The sequence below is a fragment of the Bos grunniens genome, chromosome 15 (genome assembly GCF_055505025.1).
Source record: "Bos grunniens cultivar Pamir isolate PY7600 chromosome 15, Bosgru_T2T1.0, whole genome shotgun sequence".
Classification (NCBI taxonomy): domain Eukaryota; kingdom Metazoa; phylum Chordata; class Mammalia; order Artiodactyla; family Bovidae; genus Bos; species Bos grunniens.
Genome location: NC_141179.1, coordinates 57,224,087 through 57,244,013, shown reverse-complemented (window position 1 = coordinate 57,244,013; position 19,927 = coordinate 57,224,087). Strand labels below are relative to the sequence as shown.

General features: G+C 36.6%; 1 protein-coding gene across 1 annotated transcript in view; it reads left to right on the top strand.

Moving 5' to 3' along the window:
* Nucleotides 1–19,927, top strand: part of LOC147358329 (glycerophosphodiester phosphodiesterase 6-like) — a 95,196-nt gene that overhangs the window by 20,556 nt on the left and 54,713 nt on the right. Inside the window, exon 9 of the mRNA XM_086338192.1 lies at nucleotides 345–427. Within this exon, the coding sequence (XP_086194318.1) occupies nucleotides 345–427 (83 nt within the window). The remainder of the gene's footprint in view (nucleotides 1–344; nucleotides 428–19,927) is intronic.

Genomic DNA, 19,927 nt, shown 5'->3' with positions numbered 1-19,927 from the left:
CAATGGCACATCAGATCCAGGAGCCCCTGGAGAAGTAAAGAGTTTGGCTTGAGATGACAGAAATAAGGAGTTAAATGTAAAGGTTGGACTTGAACCCAGGTCACCTAATTCTCAGTCTTTTTTTTTTTTTTTTTATTGTACCCAATGACATTGCCTCAGATGAACCAAGTCCCCAAATCAGGTTCGGTAGAGTAGAATATAGGCAGATTCTTTGAAAAAAGAGCCAAGGGAGCCAAACTCTCCTTCCTAAAGTCTTGTCATTACTGGGTCCCCTCCCTACCGTACAAGGGATGTTGGCAGTAAAGACTGTGAGATTAAAGGCCTGATGTCCTTTTCTTACACAGCTGGGACCTGAGAATACCATAATGTCCTTTGAGAAAGCTGTTGAACAAGGGGCCCATGGACTGGAGAGTGATGTGCAAATAAGGTAGGAAAGAAGGGGCCGGGGTGGGAGGAGAAGAGACCAGTGCCATGGACGACTCCAGCCTGGCCCAGGCTGTAGAGAGGGCAAGCCCCTGGGAGTTTCTCCCATGTTCACATGGGACATCTGCCCATGACACACATACATGAACCACTTCTCCTTTACAAACCACACATCTGCAACCCCTACATGCTCATCACAGGCTCATAGATCACTCTGTGTAGTCTCCACACACAGCTCAAACTTGTACCCCCTACAAGCATGCTTATAACTCATTCCCATGCCCCACCTTAGCAACCTATTTAATTAACATTCCCTGGGTACCTACTATATTCCTACTATATCCTTCTTTTGAGTGCTGGGGAGAGGCAAATGAGTGAAATATAGTCCTGCCTAAGAGCTGTTCCCAGCCAGTGAAGGAGATAGGGCATGTTTACAAACAAACACAGTACAGGACCATGTGTGGTGAGGGCCGTCCAGAAAAGAGTAAGGCAAATGCAGTGGAGCCTCAGTGGAGGAGGGTGAGTCCCCCTCCTACTCTGTGGAAAATGATCTTTGTGCTCAGAACTGTATTTGTGTTGCACCTTGAAGGAAAAATAGTATTTTCCCAAACAGAGATGGGGAATCTGGGTAGAGGCAATAGCTTAGCCAAAGGCATCCCAATGAGAAATAACTAGTTTGTGGATCAGTACATGATAAAGCCAGGATTAGAACTAGATTTCCTGATCCCAGACTAGGGTTGACATTATCTAACAGTGGTGTTACTCAGCTGTTTCATGCAGGATATTTTAAGCAGAACTGAAACTGGATGTTCTTCTAGAGCTTCTGGGTTCATTGTGCAAGTGCCTAGAGGTCGTGGTCTAATGTGGTCATGATGCTGAGCCAATGAGCTCCTGGCACATTGTCTTTCTCTCTTATCTTACTTGTGACTTCAACTTCGGTGTAGATGACCCTTCCAACCCTTCAGTTTCTCTGTGTCTTGATGTCTTCATTTCCCATTACCACTTCCTCCACATACCTCCACCATCCACATTGATGGTCATAATCTAGACTTCATCACTAATAAATATTGCTTATCAGTCATAGTCTAGCCAGAACAGGAATACCACAGCAGTAACTAGAACAGGAAAATCTAATATCAAGAATTACTAAGTAGTAAAATGGGGAAACAGTGGAAACAGTGAGAGACTTTATTTTGGGGGGCTCCAAAATCACTGCAGATGGTGATTGTAGCCATGAAATTAAAAGATGCTTACTCCTTGGAAGGAAAGTTATGACCAACCTAGACAGCATGTTAAAAAGCAGAGTAAGCCAGAAAGAAAAACACCAATACAGTATACTAACGCATATATATGGAATTTAGAAAGATGGTAATGATAACCCTGTATACAAGACAGCAAAAGAGACACTGATGTATAGAATAGTCTTTTGGACTCTATGGGAGAGGGAGAGGGTGGGATGATTTGGGAGAATGGCATTGAAATATATATAATATCATATATGAAACGAGTCACCAGTCCAGATTCGATGCACGATACTGGATGCTTGGGGCTGGTGCACTGGGACGACCCAGAGGGATGGTATGGGGAGGGAGGAGGGAGGAGGGTTCAGGATGGGGAACACATGTATGCCTGTGGCGGATTCATTTCGATATATGGCAGAACCAATACAATATTGTAAAGTTTAAAAATAAAATAAAAATAAAGAAAGAAAAAATAAATAAAAAGCAGAGACATTACTTTGTCAACAAAGGTCCATCTAGTCCAGGCTATGGTTTTTCCAGTGGTCATGTATGGATGTGAGAGTTGGACTGTGAAGAAAGCTGAGCACCGAAGAATTGATGCTTTTGAACTGTGGTGTTGGAGAAGACTCTTGAGAGTCCCTTGGACTGCAAGGAGATCCAACCAGTCCATCCTAAAAGAGATCAGTCCTGGGTGTTCATTGGAAGGTCTGATATTGAAGCTGAAACTCCAATACTTTGGCCACCTGATGCAAAGAACTGACTCATTTGAAAAGACCCTGATGCTGGGAAAGACTGAGGGCAGGAGGAGAAGGGGTCAACAGAGGATGAGATGGTTGGATGGCATCACCAACTCAATGGACATGAGTTTGGGTGGACTGAGGGAGTTGATAATGGACAGGGAGGCCTGGCATGCTGTGGTTCATGGGGTCGCAAAGAGTTGGACATGACTGAGCAACTGAATTGAACTGAATTGAAAATGTTGTTAACTTCTAAAAGAGGAACACAAGACTGTGGAAATGTACAAACAGCAGCTACTAAAACTTCAGCACATTCCACCCTGTTCTTTCCAAGAATTAGAAATACGTAAAAGAAAAAAAAAAAGTTTAAAACTGGACAAAATTCACAAACCATCTGACAGAAGACTCTGAAAGGTGGAGATTTGGAGGTGGACTGGCTGGTTCATAATATTGAAGGAACTTCCTAGTAGGGAGCAAGTTTCCTGTTGGTTGTTTTGGTTTTTTCCTCATATACCCTGACATGAGCTCTGAAGAGACCTGCACCGAAACACCTACAGCTGCAGAGGGAAAAAAAAAATCTGCTTTTTCTAGCCAGAGAATTTGCAGTAGGATTGCCTAGAAGGCTATAAATGTTTTGACCATACCAGTCCTACTCAGGGGAACACCACACAAAAGCCCCTCCCCTCCCTCTCACAGCTTGAGGCTGTGGCCCTGCAGGGTATAAGCAAACCCCTGTAACAATTTCTGCCCTGGTATAAGAATTGGTACCCCTCTCCTTTCTCTGCCTACTTAAGAGTGAAGTACTGAGAGAAGTTTTCTAGAGAAAGTGACTTTTTTGTGCTAAATATATTTAACATAAAACTTTTCATTTTAACCATTTTTAAAGAAAATTTTGTTAGCGTATTGTTGATTTACAATATTGTGTTAATTTCAGGTGTACAGAAAAGTGAATCTGTTATACATATATCTACTCTTTTTGTTGTTGTTTAGTTACTATGTGGTGTCTGAATCTTTTGTGGCCCCATGGACTATAGACCAAGTACCTCTGTCCGTGGAATTTCCCAGGCAAGTACTGGAGTTGGTTGCCATTTCCTTCTCTAGGGTATCTTCCTGACCCAGGGATCAAACCTGCATCTCTTGCATTGCAGGCAGATTCTATACTGCTGAGCCACTGGGGAAGCCCAGTCTACTCTTCAGTGTACAGTTTAATGGCATTCAGTATATTCACCTTGTTTTACTACTATCACAACTATCCATGTCTAGAACTTCTTCATCTTCTCAAACTGAAGCTCCGTACCTATTAAATAATAACATAATCCATATGGCATACAAAATCTGTTTTGATCAGCTGTTTGTGTTACTTGTAAGGCTTCCAGTCAGTAGAAGACTATTAGTAGTTAAGATACTGGGAGTTAAAAGTTATGTATGAATTTTGACTGTGCCCATAACACCCCATTGTTCAAGGGTCAACTGTAGTAAAAAAAAAAAAAAAATACTATCTATGAAAAATGTTCAAATAACCAAAAGAAAGCCAAAATGAGAAAACAGGGGAACAAAGTTGGAGCAACCAAACATCAAACTAGTATCAAAGTGGCAGACTTAAATTATAACATACCAACAAATATAATAAATATAAGTACTCTAAATATACAAATTAAGACATATACTGGTAGACTATATATATTAAAACATAATGCATTAAATACATATAGTACATAAACTATAAGCTGTGTACAATAAATTCACCTCAAATATAATGATATAGACAGGCTTTTCCCAAAACCTGGCTTAAAACTCAACATCCAAAAAACTAAGATCCTGGCATCTGTTCCCATATTTCATGGCAAATAGATGGGGAAAAAGTGGAAACAGTGACAGATTTTATTTTCATGGGCTCCTAAATCACTGCAGATGGTAATTGCAGCCACAAAATTAAAATTGCTTGCTCCTTGGAAGAAAAACTATCATAAAACAAGACAGCATCTTAAAAAGCAGAGACATCACTTTGCTAACAAAGGTCTGTATGGTCAAAGCTATGGTTTTTTCCAGTAGTCATGTATGGATGTGAGAGTTGGACCATAAACAAGGCTGAGTGCCAAAGAACTGATGCTTTTGAACTGTGGTGCTGGAGAAGACTCTTAAGAGTCCCTTGGATAGCTGGAAGATCAAACCAGTCAATCCTAAAGGAAGTCAGTCCTGAATGTTCATTGGAAGGACTGATGCTGAAGCTGAAGCTCTAATACCACCTGACCACCTGATGCAAAGAGCTGACTCACTGGAAAAGACCTGATGCTGGGAAAGATTGAGGGCATGAGGAGAAGGGGATGACAGAGGACAAGATGGTTGGATGACATCAACAACTCCCATGAGTTTGAGCAAACTCCGGGAGATAGTGAAGGACAGGGAAACTTGGCATGCTGCAGTCCATGGGGTTGCAAAGAGTCAGACACAACTTAGCAACTGAACAACAACAAATAGGTTAAACTCAAAGGATGGAAAAATATACAAATAAAAGATGGAGTAGTTATATTAATATTTGACAAAGTAAACTTCAGAGCAGAGCAAACCACAAGAAGCAGGGAACATTACATAATGATTAAAGTAAATTCATCAAGAGGACATAACAATTTTGAACGTGTGTGAACCCAAGAATAGAACTGCAATATACATGAAGCAAAAACTGACAAAACTAAAAGAAGAAATAGACAAACCTATAACTATAGTTGAGAACGATGACACCCTTCTCTTAGTAATTGATGTAAGACTAAACAGAAAACTATTAAATATGCAGAACAACAAGATGATGCTGGACTATGCCATCAGCCTACAGGATCTAAGTAACACTGATAGAACATTCAACGCAAGAACAGCAGAAGATATATTGTTTTCCAGTATCCACAAAACATATAATATAGACCATATCCTGGACCAAAAACAAAACAAAAACAAATTTAAAAGTACTGAAAACATACAGAATGAGTTCTCTGACCACAACAGAATCACACTAGAAATGAATCACAAAGTTAACAAGAAAATCTCCAAACACTTGGAAACTAAACAAATTCACTTCTAGATAATTCATGATTTAAAGAGAACATCTCTTGTATTACACATGTGATTTACAAAAATTTCCTTCCATTGTAAGTTCTCTTTCATTTTCTTGATGCCATCTGATTTTGACAAAAATGCAAGGCAATTCGCTGACCACTGCCTCACACCAAATATATAAAAATTAACTCAAAATGGATCAGTGACATAAATATGAGAGGTAAAAGCATAGAATTCTTAGAAGAAAACACAAGGGTAAATCATGACTCTGGATTTGGTGGTGAGTCTTTCTATATGACACTAAAAGCATGAGCAACAAAAGGAAAAAATAGGTGAATTGGACTTCCTCCAAATTAAAACCTTTTGCTCATCAAAGGGCATTACCAATAAAAACAAAAGACAGATTACACAATTAGAGAAAATACTTGCAAATCGTGCATCTGATAAGGATTTGTATTTTTAAATTTTTTAAAAATGTTTTGGATGGTGATATTCTATTTTATCCTATGACACTATTGCCACAAAATTGGCTTTACTATTTTGGCTTCAATAGGTATAAAAGAAAATGGATTACCATCTTCATTGCTATAATGTGTTAAGCATTAAGAGCAATGCCAAAGAATGTTCAACCTACCACACAGTTGCGCTCATTTCACATGCTAGCAAGGTTTCAGCAGTCCATGAATCAAGAACTTCCAGATCTACAAGCTGGGTTTCAGAGAGGCAGAGGAACCAGAGATCAAATTGTCAACATTGGGGCCCCCAAGATCAGTATCTAGTTTAATTGTTTCAGGTGGAAAGTATTCTTTGAGTTTCCATTTTTAAAGCATTTGGATTAAACAAAGAATAAAATACTGATGCCTACAGCAAAAAAAGAAAAAAAAATTGGCAAAGGACTTGAATGTATTTCTCTAGAAAATTTATGCAGTTGGCCAAAAGGCACATGGAAAGATACTCAACATCAGTAGTCACTGAAATTGAAAGTGAAATCGCTCAGTCGTGTCCTACTCTTTGCGACCCCATGGACTGTAGCCTACCAGGCTCCTCCCTCCATGGGATTCTCCAGGCAAGAATTCTGGAGTGGGTTGCCATTTCCTTCTCCAGGGGATCTTCCCTACCCAGGGATTGAACCCAGGTTTCCTGCATTGCAGGCAGACGCTTTAACCACTGAGCCACCAGAGAAGCCCCAAAGCCATTATCAGAAATCACTTCACACTATTATGACTATAGTTAAAAACATAGAAAATAACAAATGTTAGTATGGAAGTGGAGAAGTTGTAAACCATGTACATTGCTGGTGGAAGTCAAAGTGGTATAGTCACTATGGAAAACAGCTTCTAATTCCTTAAAAACCTTAACATGGAATTACTATATGAACTAGCAGTTATACTCCTAGGTGTGGGTATACATTTTTATATACAATGAAAAAGTAGAAACAGATACTCAGATAGATACTTAGATGCCAATGCTTATGGCAGCATTTTTCATAATAGCAAAAAGTTGGAAACAACCCAAGGATCCATTAGCAAATGAATGAATAAATAAAACATGTGTGTGTGTGTGTGTGTGTGTGTGTGTGTGTGTGTACGTGTGTGTGATGGAATACTATTCAGCCATAAAAATTAATAAGGTTTCCAACAACAGGGATATTATAATACAGATGAACCTTGAAAACAATATGCTAAGGTGAAAGTAGCTAGAAATAAAAAAGTATAATCCTGTGTGTATGAAATATCTAGAATAGGCAAATTCCTAGAGACGGAAAGTAAATTAAAACTACCAGTATTAGGGGAAGGGAGGAATGGTGAGTCACTTAATGGTTACAGAGTTTCTGTTTGTGCTAATAGAAAGTTTTGGAAACAGGTAGTGGTGACGTTCCTATAACATTGTATATGCATGTAGTACCACTGAATTGAACACGAAAAATCGTTTTAATATGGCAACTTTTATGTTTTATATATTTTACCATAATGAATATAAGTGAAAAAAAACTAAACAACAGAAGAAAAATAAATAGTACTAGAGAAATTGGACATCAGATACAATAAAAGTGACCCTCAACCTAAAGCTGGTGGTTTAGAGGAGAAAAAAGCACAAAAACTCAAAATTTACTAGGATTTAAATGCAAACTGTAGAATTATAAAATATTTAGAAAACCAAAGAGGGGGAGATCTCTGGGATTTAGGACTGGCAAAGTATTCTTAGACTTTATACCAAAAGCACCGTCCATGAAATGAAAAAAACTCATAAATGGGATCTCAAAGTAAAACACTTCTATTCTGTGAAACACTTCTATTCTATTCCTTGTGAGGAGAATAAAAAGAAAAGTATCAGATGAGAAGGCAGTATTTGTAAAATATGTATGTCACAAAAGACATATATCTAGAATATATAGGAAACTGTCCAACTCAACAGCACAAAAAATATTCTGAACAAATCCATTTAGAAAATGGACAAAATTAATAATCAGTCACTTTTCCTAAGAGAATACACAGATAGCTAATAGGCACATGAAAAAATATTCAACTTTAGCAGATATTAAAAAGATGAAAACTAAAACTAAAATCACTACTCACTGATCAGAATGGCTAAGTTTAACAAATAGTGATATCTTCTAATGATAGTAGATAAACCAGATCACTCACACATTATTGGAAGAAATGTAGAATGGTATAGATGCTCTGATAAGTTTAGCACTTTCTTAAAATACCTAATACATACTTGCCATACAACCCAGAAATTACACTACTACTAATTTATTCCAGAGGGAGGGAAAATTTGATGTTAATACAAAAACCTTTACATTAATGTTCATAACAGTGTTGTTTATAATGGGCCACATCTGTACAACTCCATTTTCCTTCAAGAAGTTCAAGAGGTAAATGGTCAAATGTGGTGTATCCATACTATGCAATACTATGCAGTCCCTGAGATTCTCCAGGCCAGAATATTGAAGTGAGTAGCCGTTCCCTTCTTCTAGGGATCTTCCCAACTCAGGGATCAAACCCAGGTCTCCTGCATTGCAGGTGGATTCTTTACCAACTGAGCCACCAAGGAAGCCCAAGAATACTGGAGTGGGTAGCCTATCCCTTCTCCAGCAGATCTTCCTGACACAGGAATTGAACCGGGGTGTCCTGTCTTATAGGCAGATTCTTCACCAGATGAGCTTCCAGGGAAACCCCAGTGGAATACTTACTGCTCAGCAATAAAAAAGAAAAAAAAAAATGGGCAAAGGACTTGAATGTATTTCTCTAGAAAATTTATGCAGTTGGCCAAAAGGCCACCTATACCTATTGATACATGCAGCAATTTGGATGGATGAGTCTCGTGGGAATTGTGCTGCATGAAAAAAGCCAGTCTCTAAAGGTTGCATACTGTATGCTTTCTTTCTTATATAACTTTCAAAATCATAAAATTAAATGATTGAAAATACATCAGTGATTGCCTGGGATGAACAGGGGGAAAGAACATGATGTCTGTGGCTATAAATGATAAAAGATTGTTCTCATATCTTTACAGCTTTGCATATTGACTCTGGTGGTTGTCACCTGAATCTGTCTATGTGGTAAAATGAGCACACACACATTTAAGTGCATGTAAAACTAATGAAATCTGAATAAGGTCAGTGATTTTATCAATGTCAGTTTCCTTGTAATATTGTACTATATACAAGATGTTACTGTTGGGGAAAACTCACAGTATTATTTCTTACAAACCCAAGTAAATCTACATATATCTCAAAATAGAAATTTTTAAACAGACAAGAATGCCATCAGTTTAAAAAAACAACAGACAATCTGATTCTAAAATTTATATGCAAAGACAGAGGAACTAGGATACCTACCCCAAAACTGACAAAGAATAAAGTTAGAGGACTCACGTATGTGATTTCAAGACATACTGTCTAGCTACATTAATCTGAACAGTGTAGTAATGGAGGAGAATCAGACACGCAAATTAATTGAGCAGGATAGGGAATCCAGAAATAGATTCCAGTACATAAACCCATATGTTTATTTTTTACAAAGGCTCAAGATAAATGAAGTAAAGACAGTCTTTCTAATAAATGGAATTGGGACACATGAACTTCCATTATGGGGGTGGGAGTAGTAGAGAACCTCCTCCTTTAACTCATATCTTGCTGGATTTATGTGAAAAAGTGTTCTGCCTATGTTTTCTCTATAAGTCTAACATTTTAAATATCGTTTTTTAGATATTTTGCAAAATAGTTAATGACCTTTTTAGTTAATTAAATACTTTACATGTTTTAAACTGGGGTTATGAATTTTAAATATTTTCTTTTTTTAGGTACTCCAGTAGTCTGATTTCAGTCTTTTCAAAATACTTAAGTAATTCATATAAGTCTAACAATTTAAATGAATTACTAGATAGACTTAAATGTTTTTATATCTTTCAAATCACTTTATAAATATAGTGAGATTTTAATTTATAATTATATTCTAGGTCAGTTGATCTATTTCACATTTTAAACTGGAGTTACAAAGGTAACCTAAGCCAAGATATAAATTTACCTGAAATACTAAATGCCCAACGATTTCTTAAGCACAGTACTAATAACAGGAATGTTTTAAATGTACGTAGATTAAATTCTTCATCTTTCCACTTTGAGACATATTTATTCACCTAGAAAACAAATGTTATCTGTGTTGGTTTCCCAAGTGAATATATTGTGGTGGCATTTTTTATTTAAAATTTTTTTTAATTTACAATATTGTACTGGTTTTGCCATCCAACATGAGTCCACCATGGGTGTACATGTGTTCCCCATCCTGAATCCCCCTCCCACCTCCCTCTCCGTACCATCCCTCTGGGTCATCACAGTGCACCAGCCCCGAGCAACCTGTATCATGCATCAAATCTGGACTGGCGATTCGCCTCACATATGATATTATACAGGTTTCAATGCCTTTCTCCCAAATCACCCCACCCTCGCCCTCTCCCATAGAGTCCAAAAGACTGTTCTATACATCAGTGTCTCTTTTGCTGTCTCGTATACAGGGTTATTGTTACCATCTTTCTAAATTCCATATATATGCGTTAGTATACTGTATTGGTGTTTTTCTTTCTGGCTTACTTCACTCTGTATAATAGGCTCCAGTTTCATCCACCTCATTAGAACTGATTCAAATGTATTCTTTTTAATGGCGGAGTAATAACTCCATTGTGTATATGTACCACAGCTTTCTTATCCATTCATCTGCTGATGGGCAACTAGGTTGCTTCCATGTCCTGGCTATTGTAACAGTGCTGCGATGAACATTGGAGTACATGTATCTCTTTCGATTCTGCTTTCCTTAGGGTGTATGAACAGCAGTGGGATTGCTGGGTCATACGGCAGTTCTATTTCCAGTTTTTTAAGGCATCTCCACACTGTTCTCCATAGTGGCTGTACTAGTTTGCATTCCCACCAACAGTGTAAGAGGGTTCCCTTTTCTCCACACCCTCTCCAGCATTTATTGCTTGTAGACTTTTGGATCGCAGCCATTCTGACTGGCATGAAATGGTACCTCATTGTGGTTTTGATTTGCATTTCTCTGATAATGAGTGATGTTGAGCATCTTTTCATGTGTTTGTTAGCCATCTGTATGTCTTCTTTGGAGAAATGTCTGTTTAGTTCTTTGGCCCATTTTTTGATTGGGTCGTTTATTTTTCTGGAATTGAGCTGCAGGAGTTGCTTGTATATTTTTGAGATTAATTCTTTGTCAGTTGCATCATTTGCTATTATTTTCTCCCATTCTGAAGGCTGTCTTTTCACCTTGCTTATAGTTTCTTTTGTTGTGCAGAAGCTTTTAATTTTAATTAGGTCCCATTTGTTTATTTTTGCTTTTATTTCCAATATTCTGGGAGGTGGGTCATAGAGGATCCTGCTGTGATGTATGTCAGAGAGTGTTTTGCCTATGTTCTCCTCTAGGAGTTTTACAGTTTCTGGTCTTACGTTGAGATCTTTAATCCATTTTGAGTTTATTTTTGTGTATGGTGTTAGGAAGTGTTCTAGTTTCATTCTTTTACAAGTGATTGACCAGTTTTCCCAGCATCGCTTGCTAAAGAGATTGTCTTTAATCCATTGTATATTCTTGCCTCCTTTGTCAAAGATAAGGTGTCCATATGTGCATGGATTAATCTCTGGGCTTTCTATTTTGTTCCATTGATCTATATTTCTGTCTTTGTGCCAGTACCATACTGTCTTGATGACTGTGGCTTTGTAGTAGAGCCTGAAGTCAGGTAGGTTGATTCCTCCAGTTCCATTCTTCTTTCTCAAGATTGCTTTGGCTATTCGAGGTTTTTTGTATTTCCATGCAAATTGTGAAATTATTTGTTCTAACTCTGTGAAAAATACCATTGGTAGCTTGATAGGGATTGCATTGAATCTATAGATTGCTTTGGGTAGTATACTCATTTTCACTATATTGATTCTTCTGATCCATGAACAGTATATTTCTCCATTTATTAGTGTCCTCTTTGATTTCTTTCACCTGTGTTTTATAGTTTTCTATATATAGGCCTTTAGTTTCTTTAGGTAGATATATTCCTAAGTATTTTATTCTTTTCATTGCAATGGTGAATGGAATTGTTTCCTTAATTTCTCTTTCTATTTTCTCATTATTAGTGTGTAGGAATGCAAGGGATTTCTGTGTGTTGGTTTTATATCCTGCAACTTTACTATAGTCATTGATTAGCTCTAGTAATTTTCTGGTGGAGTCTTTAGGGTTTTCTATGTAGAGGATCATGTCATCTGCAAACAGTGAGAGTTTTACTTCTTCTTTTCCAATTTGGATTCCTTTTATTTCTTTTTCTGCTCTGATTGCTGTGGCCAAAACTTCCAAAACTATGTTGAATAGTAGTGGTGGAAGTGAGCACCCTTGTCTTGTTCCTGACTTTAGGGGAAATGCTTTCAGTTTTTCACCATTGAGGATAATGTTTTCTGTGGGTTTGTCATATATAGCTTTTATTATGTTGAGGTATGTTCCTTCTATTCCTGCTTTCTGGAGGGTTTGTATCATAAATGGATGTTGAATTTTGTCAAAGGCTTTCTCTGCATCTATTGAGATGATCATATGGCTTTTATTTTTCAATTTGTTAATGTGGTGTATTACATTGATTGATTTGTGGATATTGAAGAATCCTTGCATCCCTGGGATAAAGCCCACTTGGTCATGGTGTATGATCTTTTTAATGTGTTGTTGGATTCTGATTGCTAGAATTTTGTTAAGGATTTTTGCATTTATGTTCATCAGTGATATTGGCCTGTAGTTTTCTTTTTTTTTTCTTTTTTGTGGCATCTTTGTCAGGTTTTGGTATTAGGGTGATGGTGGCCTCATAGAATGAGTTTGGAAGTTTATCTTCCTCTGCAATTTTCTGGAAGAGTTTGAGTAGGATAGGTGTTAGCTCTTCTCTAAATTTTTGGTATAATTCAGCTGTGAAGCCATCAGGACCTGGGCTTTTGTTTGATGGAAGATTTCTGATTACAGTTTCAATTTCTGTGCTTGTGATGGGTCTGTTAAGATTTTCTATTTCTTCCTGGTTCAGTTTTGGAAAGTTGTACTTTTGTAAGAATTTGTCCATTTCTTCCAAGTTGTCCATTTTATTGGCATATAATTGCTGATAGTAGTCTCTTATGATCCTTTGTATTTCTGTGTTGTCTGTTGTGATCTCTGCATTTTCATTTCTAATTTTATTGATTTGATTTTTCTCCCTTTGTTTCTTGATGAGTCTGGCTAATGGTTTGTCAATTTTATTTATCCTCTCAAAGAACCAGCTTTTGGCTTTGTTGATTTTTGCTATGGTCTCTTTTGTTTCTTTTGCATTTATTTCTGCCCTAATTTTTAAGATTTCTTTCCTTCTACTAACCCTGGGGTTCTTCATTTCTTCCTTTTCTAGTTGCTTTAGGTGTAGGGTTAGGTTATTTATTTGACTTTTTTCTTGTTTCTTTAGATATGCCTGTGTTGCTATGAACTTTCCCCTTAGGACTGCTTTTAAAGTGTCCCACAGGTTTTGAGTTGTTATGTTTTCATTTTCATTAGTTTCTATGCATATTTTGATTTCTTCTGTGATTTGTTGGTTATTCAGCAGCGTGTTGTTCAGCCTCCATATGTTGGAATTTTTAATAGTTTTTCTTCTGTAATTGAGATCTAATCTTACTGCACTGTGGTCAGAAAAGATGCTTGGAATGATTTCAATTTTTTTTTTAATTTATCAAGGCTAGATTTATGGCCCAGGATGTGATCTATCCTGGAGAAGGTTCCATGTGCGCTTGAGAAAAAGGTGAAATTGATTGTTTTGGGGTGAAATGTCCTATAGATAACAATTAAGTCTAACTGGTCTATTGTATCATTTAAAGTTTGTGTTTCCTTGTTATTTTCTGTTTAGTTGATGTATCCATAGGTGTGAGTGGGGTATTAAAGTCTCCCACTATCATCTTAACCATTTTTAAATGTATGGTTTAGTTGTAACATATATTATTTATCTGGAATTGAGCTGCTGGAGCTGCTTATATATTTTTGAGATTAATTCTTTGTCAGTTGTTTCATTTGGAATTTAGAAAGATGGTAACGATGACCTTATATGCAAGACAGCAAAAGAGACACAGATGTAAAGAACAGTCTTTTGGACTCTGTGGGAGAAGGCTAGGGTGGGATGATTTGAGAGAATAACATTGAAACATATATATTATCATATGTGAAACAGATCGCCAGTCCAGGTTTGATGCATAGGACAGGGTGCTCAGGGCTGGTGCACTGGGATGACCCTGAGGGGTAGGATGGAGAGGGAGGTTGGAAGGGGGTTCAGGATGGGGAACACATGTACACCTATGGCTGATTCATGTCAATGTATGGCAAAAACCACTACAACATTGTAGAGTAATTAGCCTCCAATTAAAATAAATTAATTAGTTTTTAAAATTTTTTAACTTAAATAAAAATAAATAAAACATATATTATTTATAATATTGCCCAAACTTCAACTGTTTATCTCCAAAACTCTTTTTATCTAGTAAAACTGAAAGTCTGTACCCATTAAATGTTACTTCCCAATGCCTCCTCCTCCTCAGCCCCAGACCCTGGCAATCCCATTCTGCTTTCTTCCTTTATGATTTTGACTACTTCATGTAAGTGGAATCATACAGTACTTTTTGTATGTTACTGGCTTATATCACTTAGCTTAACGTCTTGAAAGTTCATTCATGTTGTAGCATATTGCAGGATTTTCATCCTAAAAAGGATGAATGATATTCCTCTGTATGTATATACTACATTTGGCTTCTCCATTCATCAGTTGATGGACACTTGTTGCTTCCAATTTTAGCTATAGTGAATAATGTAGTCATAAACATGGGTACATACATACCTCATTGAGGTACTGTTTTCAGTCTTTTGAGTGTATACCTAGAAGTGAGATGGCTGGGTCATATGGTAATTCTGTTGTTAATTTTTTGAGGAATTGCCATTACCCTTTTCCAAAGTGGCTGTACCACCTTGAGTTCCCACCAACAGTGTACAAGTGTTCCGGTTTCTCCACATTCTCACCAATAACAAACAAACCTTTTTGCTTTCTGCTTTTTTGATAGGAGCCATCTTAATCTTTGTGAGGTGGCATCTCATTATAATTTTGATTTGCATTTCCCCAGTGATTGGTAATGTTGAGCTTCTTTTCATATAATTATTAGCCAGTCAAATCTTCTTTAGACAGATTTGTAGTCAAGTCCTCTGCCCATTTTTGAATCAGGTTGTTTGTTTTTTTTTGTTGCTGAGATTTAGGAGTTCTCTTTATATTCTGGACATTAATCCTTTATCACAAATATTATTTGCAAATATTTTCTTGTAGTTTATTGGTTGCCTTTTTAGGTTGTAAGTAGTATATCTCGATGTATAAATTCTTGATTTTCATGAAGCCAATTTGTCTGATTTTTTTGTTTGTTTTTGCCTCTACCTTTGTCATCATAGAAAAAAAAATCATTGCCAAATCCAATGTCATGATTTTCCCCTATATTTTCATCTAAGTTTTTGTATATGGTATTAAGTAAAGGCCCAGTTTCATTCTTTTCATGTGAATGTCCAGTTTTCCCAGAACAATTTCGGAAAAGATGTCTTTTCCCTGTTGAATGGCCTTAGCACTCTTGTCAAAAATCATTTGACCATATGTGTGAGGCTTTGTTTCCGGCCTCTTTATTAATTTGTCTTTATGCCAGTACCACACTATTTTAATTACTGTTGCTTCATACTACTTTTTAAAATCAGGAAGTGTGAGTCCTCTACTTTTGTTCTTCTTTTTTAAGATTCTTCTGGCTGTTGGGGATTCCTTGTGATTCCTTATGAATTTTAGGTTGAATTTTTCTATTTCTTAAAAGAAATGTTATTGAGATTTTGTCAATAGATTGCACTGAATCTGTAAGATTGCTTTGGATAGTATTGACATCATAACAATGTGAAGTCTTCCAGTCTATAAACATGCACTTATCTCCATTTATACATGTCTTCTAACCTTAATTTCAATAATTTTTTCTAGACTTCACTATATACATCTTTCACCTCCTTGTTTAATTCTTATGTACTTTATTCTTTTACTAAATGGATGCTAATGCAGTTGCTTTTCTAATTTCCTTTTCTGATTGTTCAAATCCTTGTTCTGATTGTTCAAATTTCCTTTTCTGATTGTTCAAATGTAGAAATGCAACTGACTTTTGTGTGTTGACTTTGTATCCTGCTGCTTCACTGAATTCATTCATTGGTTTTCTTTTGTATATGTGTAATCTTAGAATTTTCTGTACATAAGATCACATCATCTAAAAACAGAAGTAATTTTATTTATTCCTTCTCAATCTGTATGCATTTTATTTCCCTAAGTTGCCTAATTCCTATGGCTAGAATTTCCAGAACTATTATGAACAGGGGTCCTCAAAGCAGACATCCTTGCCTAGTCCTAATCTTAGAGGAAAAGTTTTCAGTCTTTTACCACTGAATACAGTGTTCACTCTGGGTTTTTCATATATGTCTTTATATTGTGGTAGTTTCCTTCTATTTTTTTTTTCTTTTTAAAAATATTTATTTACTTGGCTGTATCTGAAAGAGGGAGTACCAGACCACCTGACATGCCTCTTGAGAAACCTATATGCGGGTCAGGAAGGAACAGTTCAAACTGGACATGGAACAACAGACTGGTTCCAGTAGGGAAAGGAGTACGTCAAGGCTGTATATTGTCACCCTGCTTATTTAACTTATATGCAGAGTACATCATGAGAAACACTGGGCTGGAGGAAGCACAAGCTGGAATCAAGATTGCCAGGAGAAATATCAGTCACCTCAGATATGCAGATGACACCACCCTTATGGCAGAAAGTGAAGAGGAACTAAAGAGCCTCTTGATGAAAGTGAAAGAGGAGAGTGAAAAAGTTGGCTTAAAGTTCAACATTCAGAAAACTAAGATCATGACATCTGGTCCCATCACTTCATGGCAAATAGATGGGAAACGGTGGAAACAGTGGCTGACTTTATTTTTCTGGCTCCAAAATCACTACAGATGGTGATTGCAGCCATAAAATTAAAAGACGCTTACTCCTTGGAAGGAAAGTTATGACCAAACTAGACAGCATATTAAAAAGCAGAGACATTATTTTGCCAATAAAGGTCCATCTAGTCAAGGCTATGGTTTTTCCAGTAGTCATGTACAGATGTGAAAGTTGGACTATAAAGAAAGCTGAGCACCAAAGAATTGATGCTTTTGAACTGTAGTGTTGGAGAAGACTCTTGAGAGTCCCTTGGACTGCAAGGAGATCCAACCAATCCATCCTAAAGATCAGTCCTGGGTGTTCTTTGGTAGGACTGATGTTGAAGCTGAAACTCCAGTACTTTGGCCACCTGATGCGAAGAGCTGACTCATTTGAAAAGACCCTGATGCTGGGAAAGATTGAGGGCAGGAGGAGAATGGGACGACAGAGGATGAGATAGCTGGATGGCATCACCAACTCGATGGACGTGAGTTTGAGTGAACTCCGGGAGTTGGTGATGGACAGGGAGACCTGGCATGCTGCAGTTCATGGGGTCACAAAGAGTCCAACACGACTGAGCAACTGAACTGAACTGAACTGAACCAGGTCTTAATTGTGGCATGCAATATCTTTGATCTTCATTGCAGCATGCAGTATCCCCAGTTACCATGTCCCAGATACTTTGTTGTAGCATATGAACTCCCAATCACAGCATGCAGGATCTAGCTCCTGAACCCAGGATCAAAATCCAGTCCCCTGCATTGAGAACACAGAGTCCCAGCCACCGGACCACCAGTGAAGTCCCAGGAGTAGTTTCCTTCTATTTCTAGTCTGTTTAGTGTTTTTATCATAAAAGGGTGTAGAATTTTGTCATATGCTTTTTCTGCATCAATTGGGATGTTCATTTTTTCCCCTTTTTTCTATCAATGTGGTATATGATGTTGATGGATTTTGATATGTTGAACTATCCTTGCATGTCAGAATAAATTCCACTTGGTCATGGTCTATATTCCTACTATTATACTACTAAATTCTATTTGCTTGTATTTTGTTGAGGAGTTTTGGATCACTGTTCCTAAGGGATATTGATCTGTAATTTCCTTTTTTGTAGTGCTTGTCTAGCTTTGGTGTCTGGGTTACCTTATTAGACTCTTCACTTTTCTACAATCTTTTTTTATTCTCTTCCTCAGACTCAATAACCTGCATTGTCCTATTTTCAAGGTCACTGATTCTTTCTTCTGCCTGGTTTAATTTGCCTTTAAATCCCTCTAGTCAATTTTTTTATTCACTTCTTCATTTTAGCTCCAAAATTTCTTTCTGCTCTCTTTTTAGGTTTTTTTAATCTCTTTATTAATATGTCCATTTTATTCATATATAGCTTTTTTAACTTTATCTACAACTTCCTTTAGTTCTTTGAGTATCTTTAATATTTAATGTATTTAGTATATCTTATATCAGCTCTTTTTCAGGGACAGTTTCTGTTGATTTATTTTTTGCCTTTGAATGGGCTGTACGTTCCTATTTTTTGTGTCTTACAATTTTGGAAGAATTGAAAACCTGACAGATTGTATTATAATAATTCTTAATGTGGGTATGTGTATGTGTACTCTTATATTTATCTTTCTTTGTATGCATTAATATTCTTGGATATATTGGTGCATAATATTTATAAAGTTTTGGAGATTTTTTTAAAACTTTCATTTCCTCAGAATTTTTTTTCTGTTTTTCCTCTTCTCTTAGGATTCCAATCACACATATATATTTTGGATAAATTCTATTCCTTCATCTGAAAATTCAGTGATCTTTACATCATCTATAATACCTAATGTGATAATAATTTCATCCAATGAAATTTTCATTTCAGTTATTATTCAATAGCAAAATTCAGTTATTGAATTTTCATTTCCATGAAACTTTTTCATTTCAGCTCTGGAATTTCCCTTTATTTTTTATTTCTTACTATTATGTCTTCATTATGTTCATATTTTCCTTTACATCTGTTTTATACATCACTTATATTTATATTTTGTATCATTTAACATCCTTATTTATTAATTTTACCATCTCTTTCCTTTCCAAGTTTGCCATTACTGGGTAATTTCTCCTGGTTATAGGTACATTTTTCTCCTTCCTTGCCTGTCATATAAATTTTGTTTACATGTTGGACTTTGTGATTTTACCATGCTGGGTAGTAAATTTTCTTCTCCTTGAAAGAATTTTAGACTTTTTGTAGCATGCGGTTGATTGAAGATTCTTTGGAGGCTTGCTTTTTTTAATATAAATTTATTTATTTTAATCAGAGGCTAATTACTTTACAATATTGTAGTGGTTTTGCCATACATTGACATGCTTTAAAGTCTTTTTGTGGAAGTTCTAAAGTCATTCTAGTTTTAAGTTATCCCTGTTTCAGAAGTATAGCTCTCTGTAGTCTCTAGAGAATGCCTGAGTTATTATTGAGATCTGTGCACTCTCACTGGATGGAACTTGAATCATTCACACACCCAGTAGAAGCTGTCCAAACTGTCTTAGAATTTTCTGGTAATTTTTCTCAAAGTTGCTCTTAGCAGGCTTCAAAGAATTTTACTCCACAAGGGTATCCTTTGATATTTATTCATATATTGAAGGAAAATCTTTACATATTTCCCTAGCAGTCTTCTTTTCAGCATAGCTCAATCTCCTGTGGAACTCTTATCCACAAAGTCTAGCTGTCTTGACCTCTCCTTCATCTAGTTTTTTTCTCATTTCAGCACAATTTCTGGGTCACTTTTAGGTTTCTCTTAGTACCACAGTCCAGTATTCACTTGCAAGAAGAAAGCCTGTAGAATGTTTATTTGTTTACCTTTTCTCCAAAACCATCATGCTGTGCTTATTGTTGTCCATTGACTGAAAAAGTTATTTCCATATTTTGTCCAGTTGTAAATTGTTTATGGGAAGGATGCTAAGTTTCAACCCTATTACTCTCTGATAGCCATTAC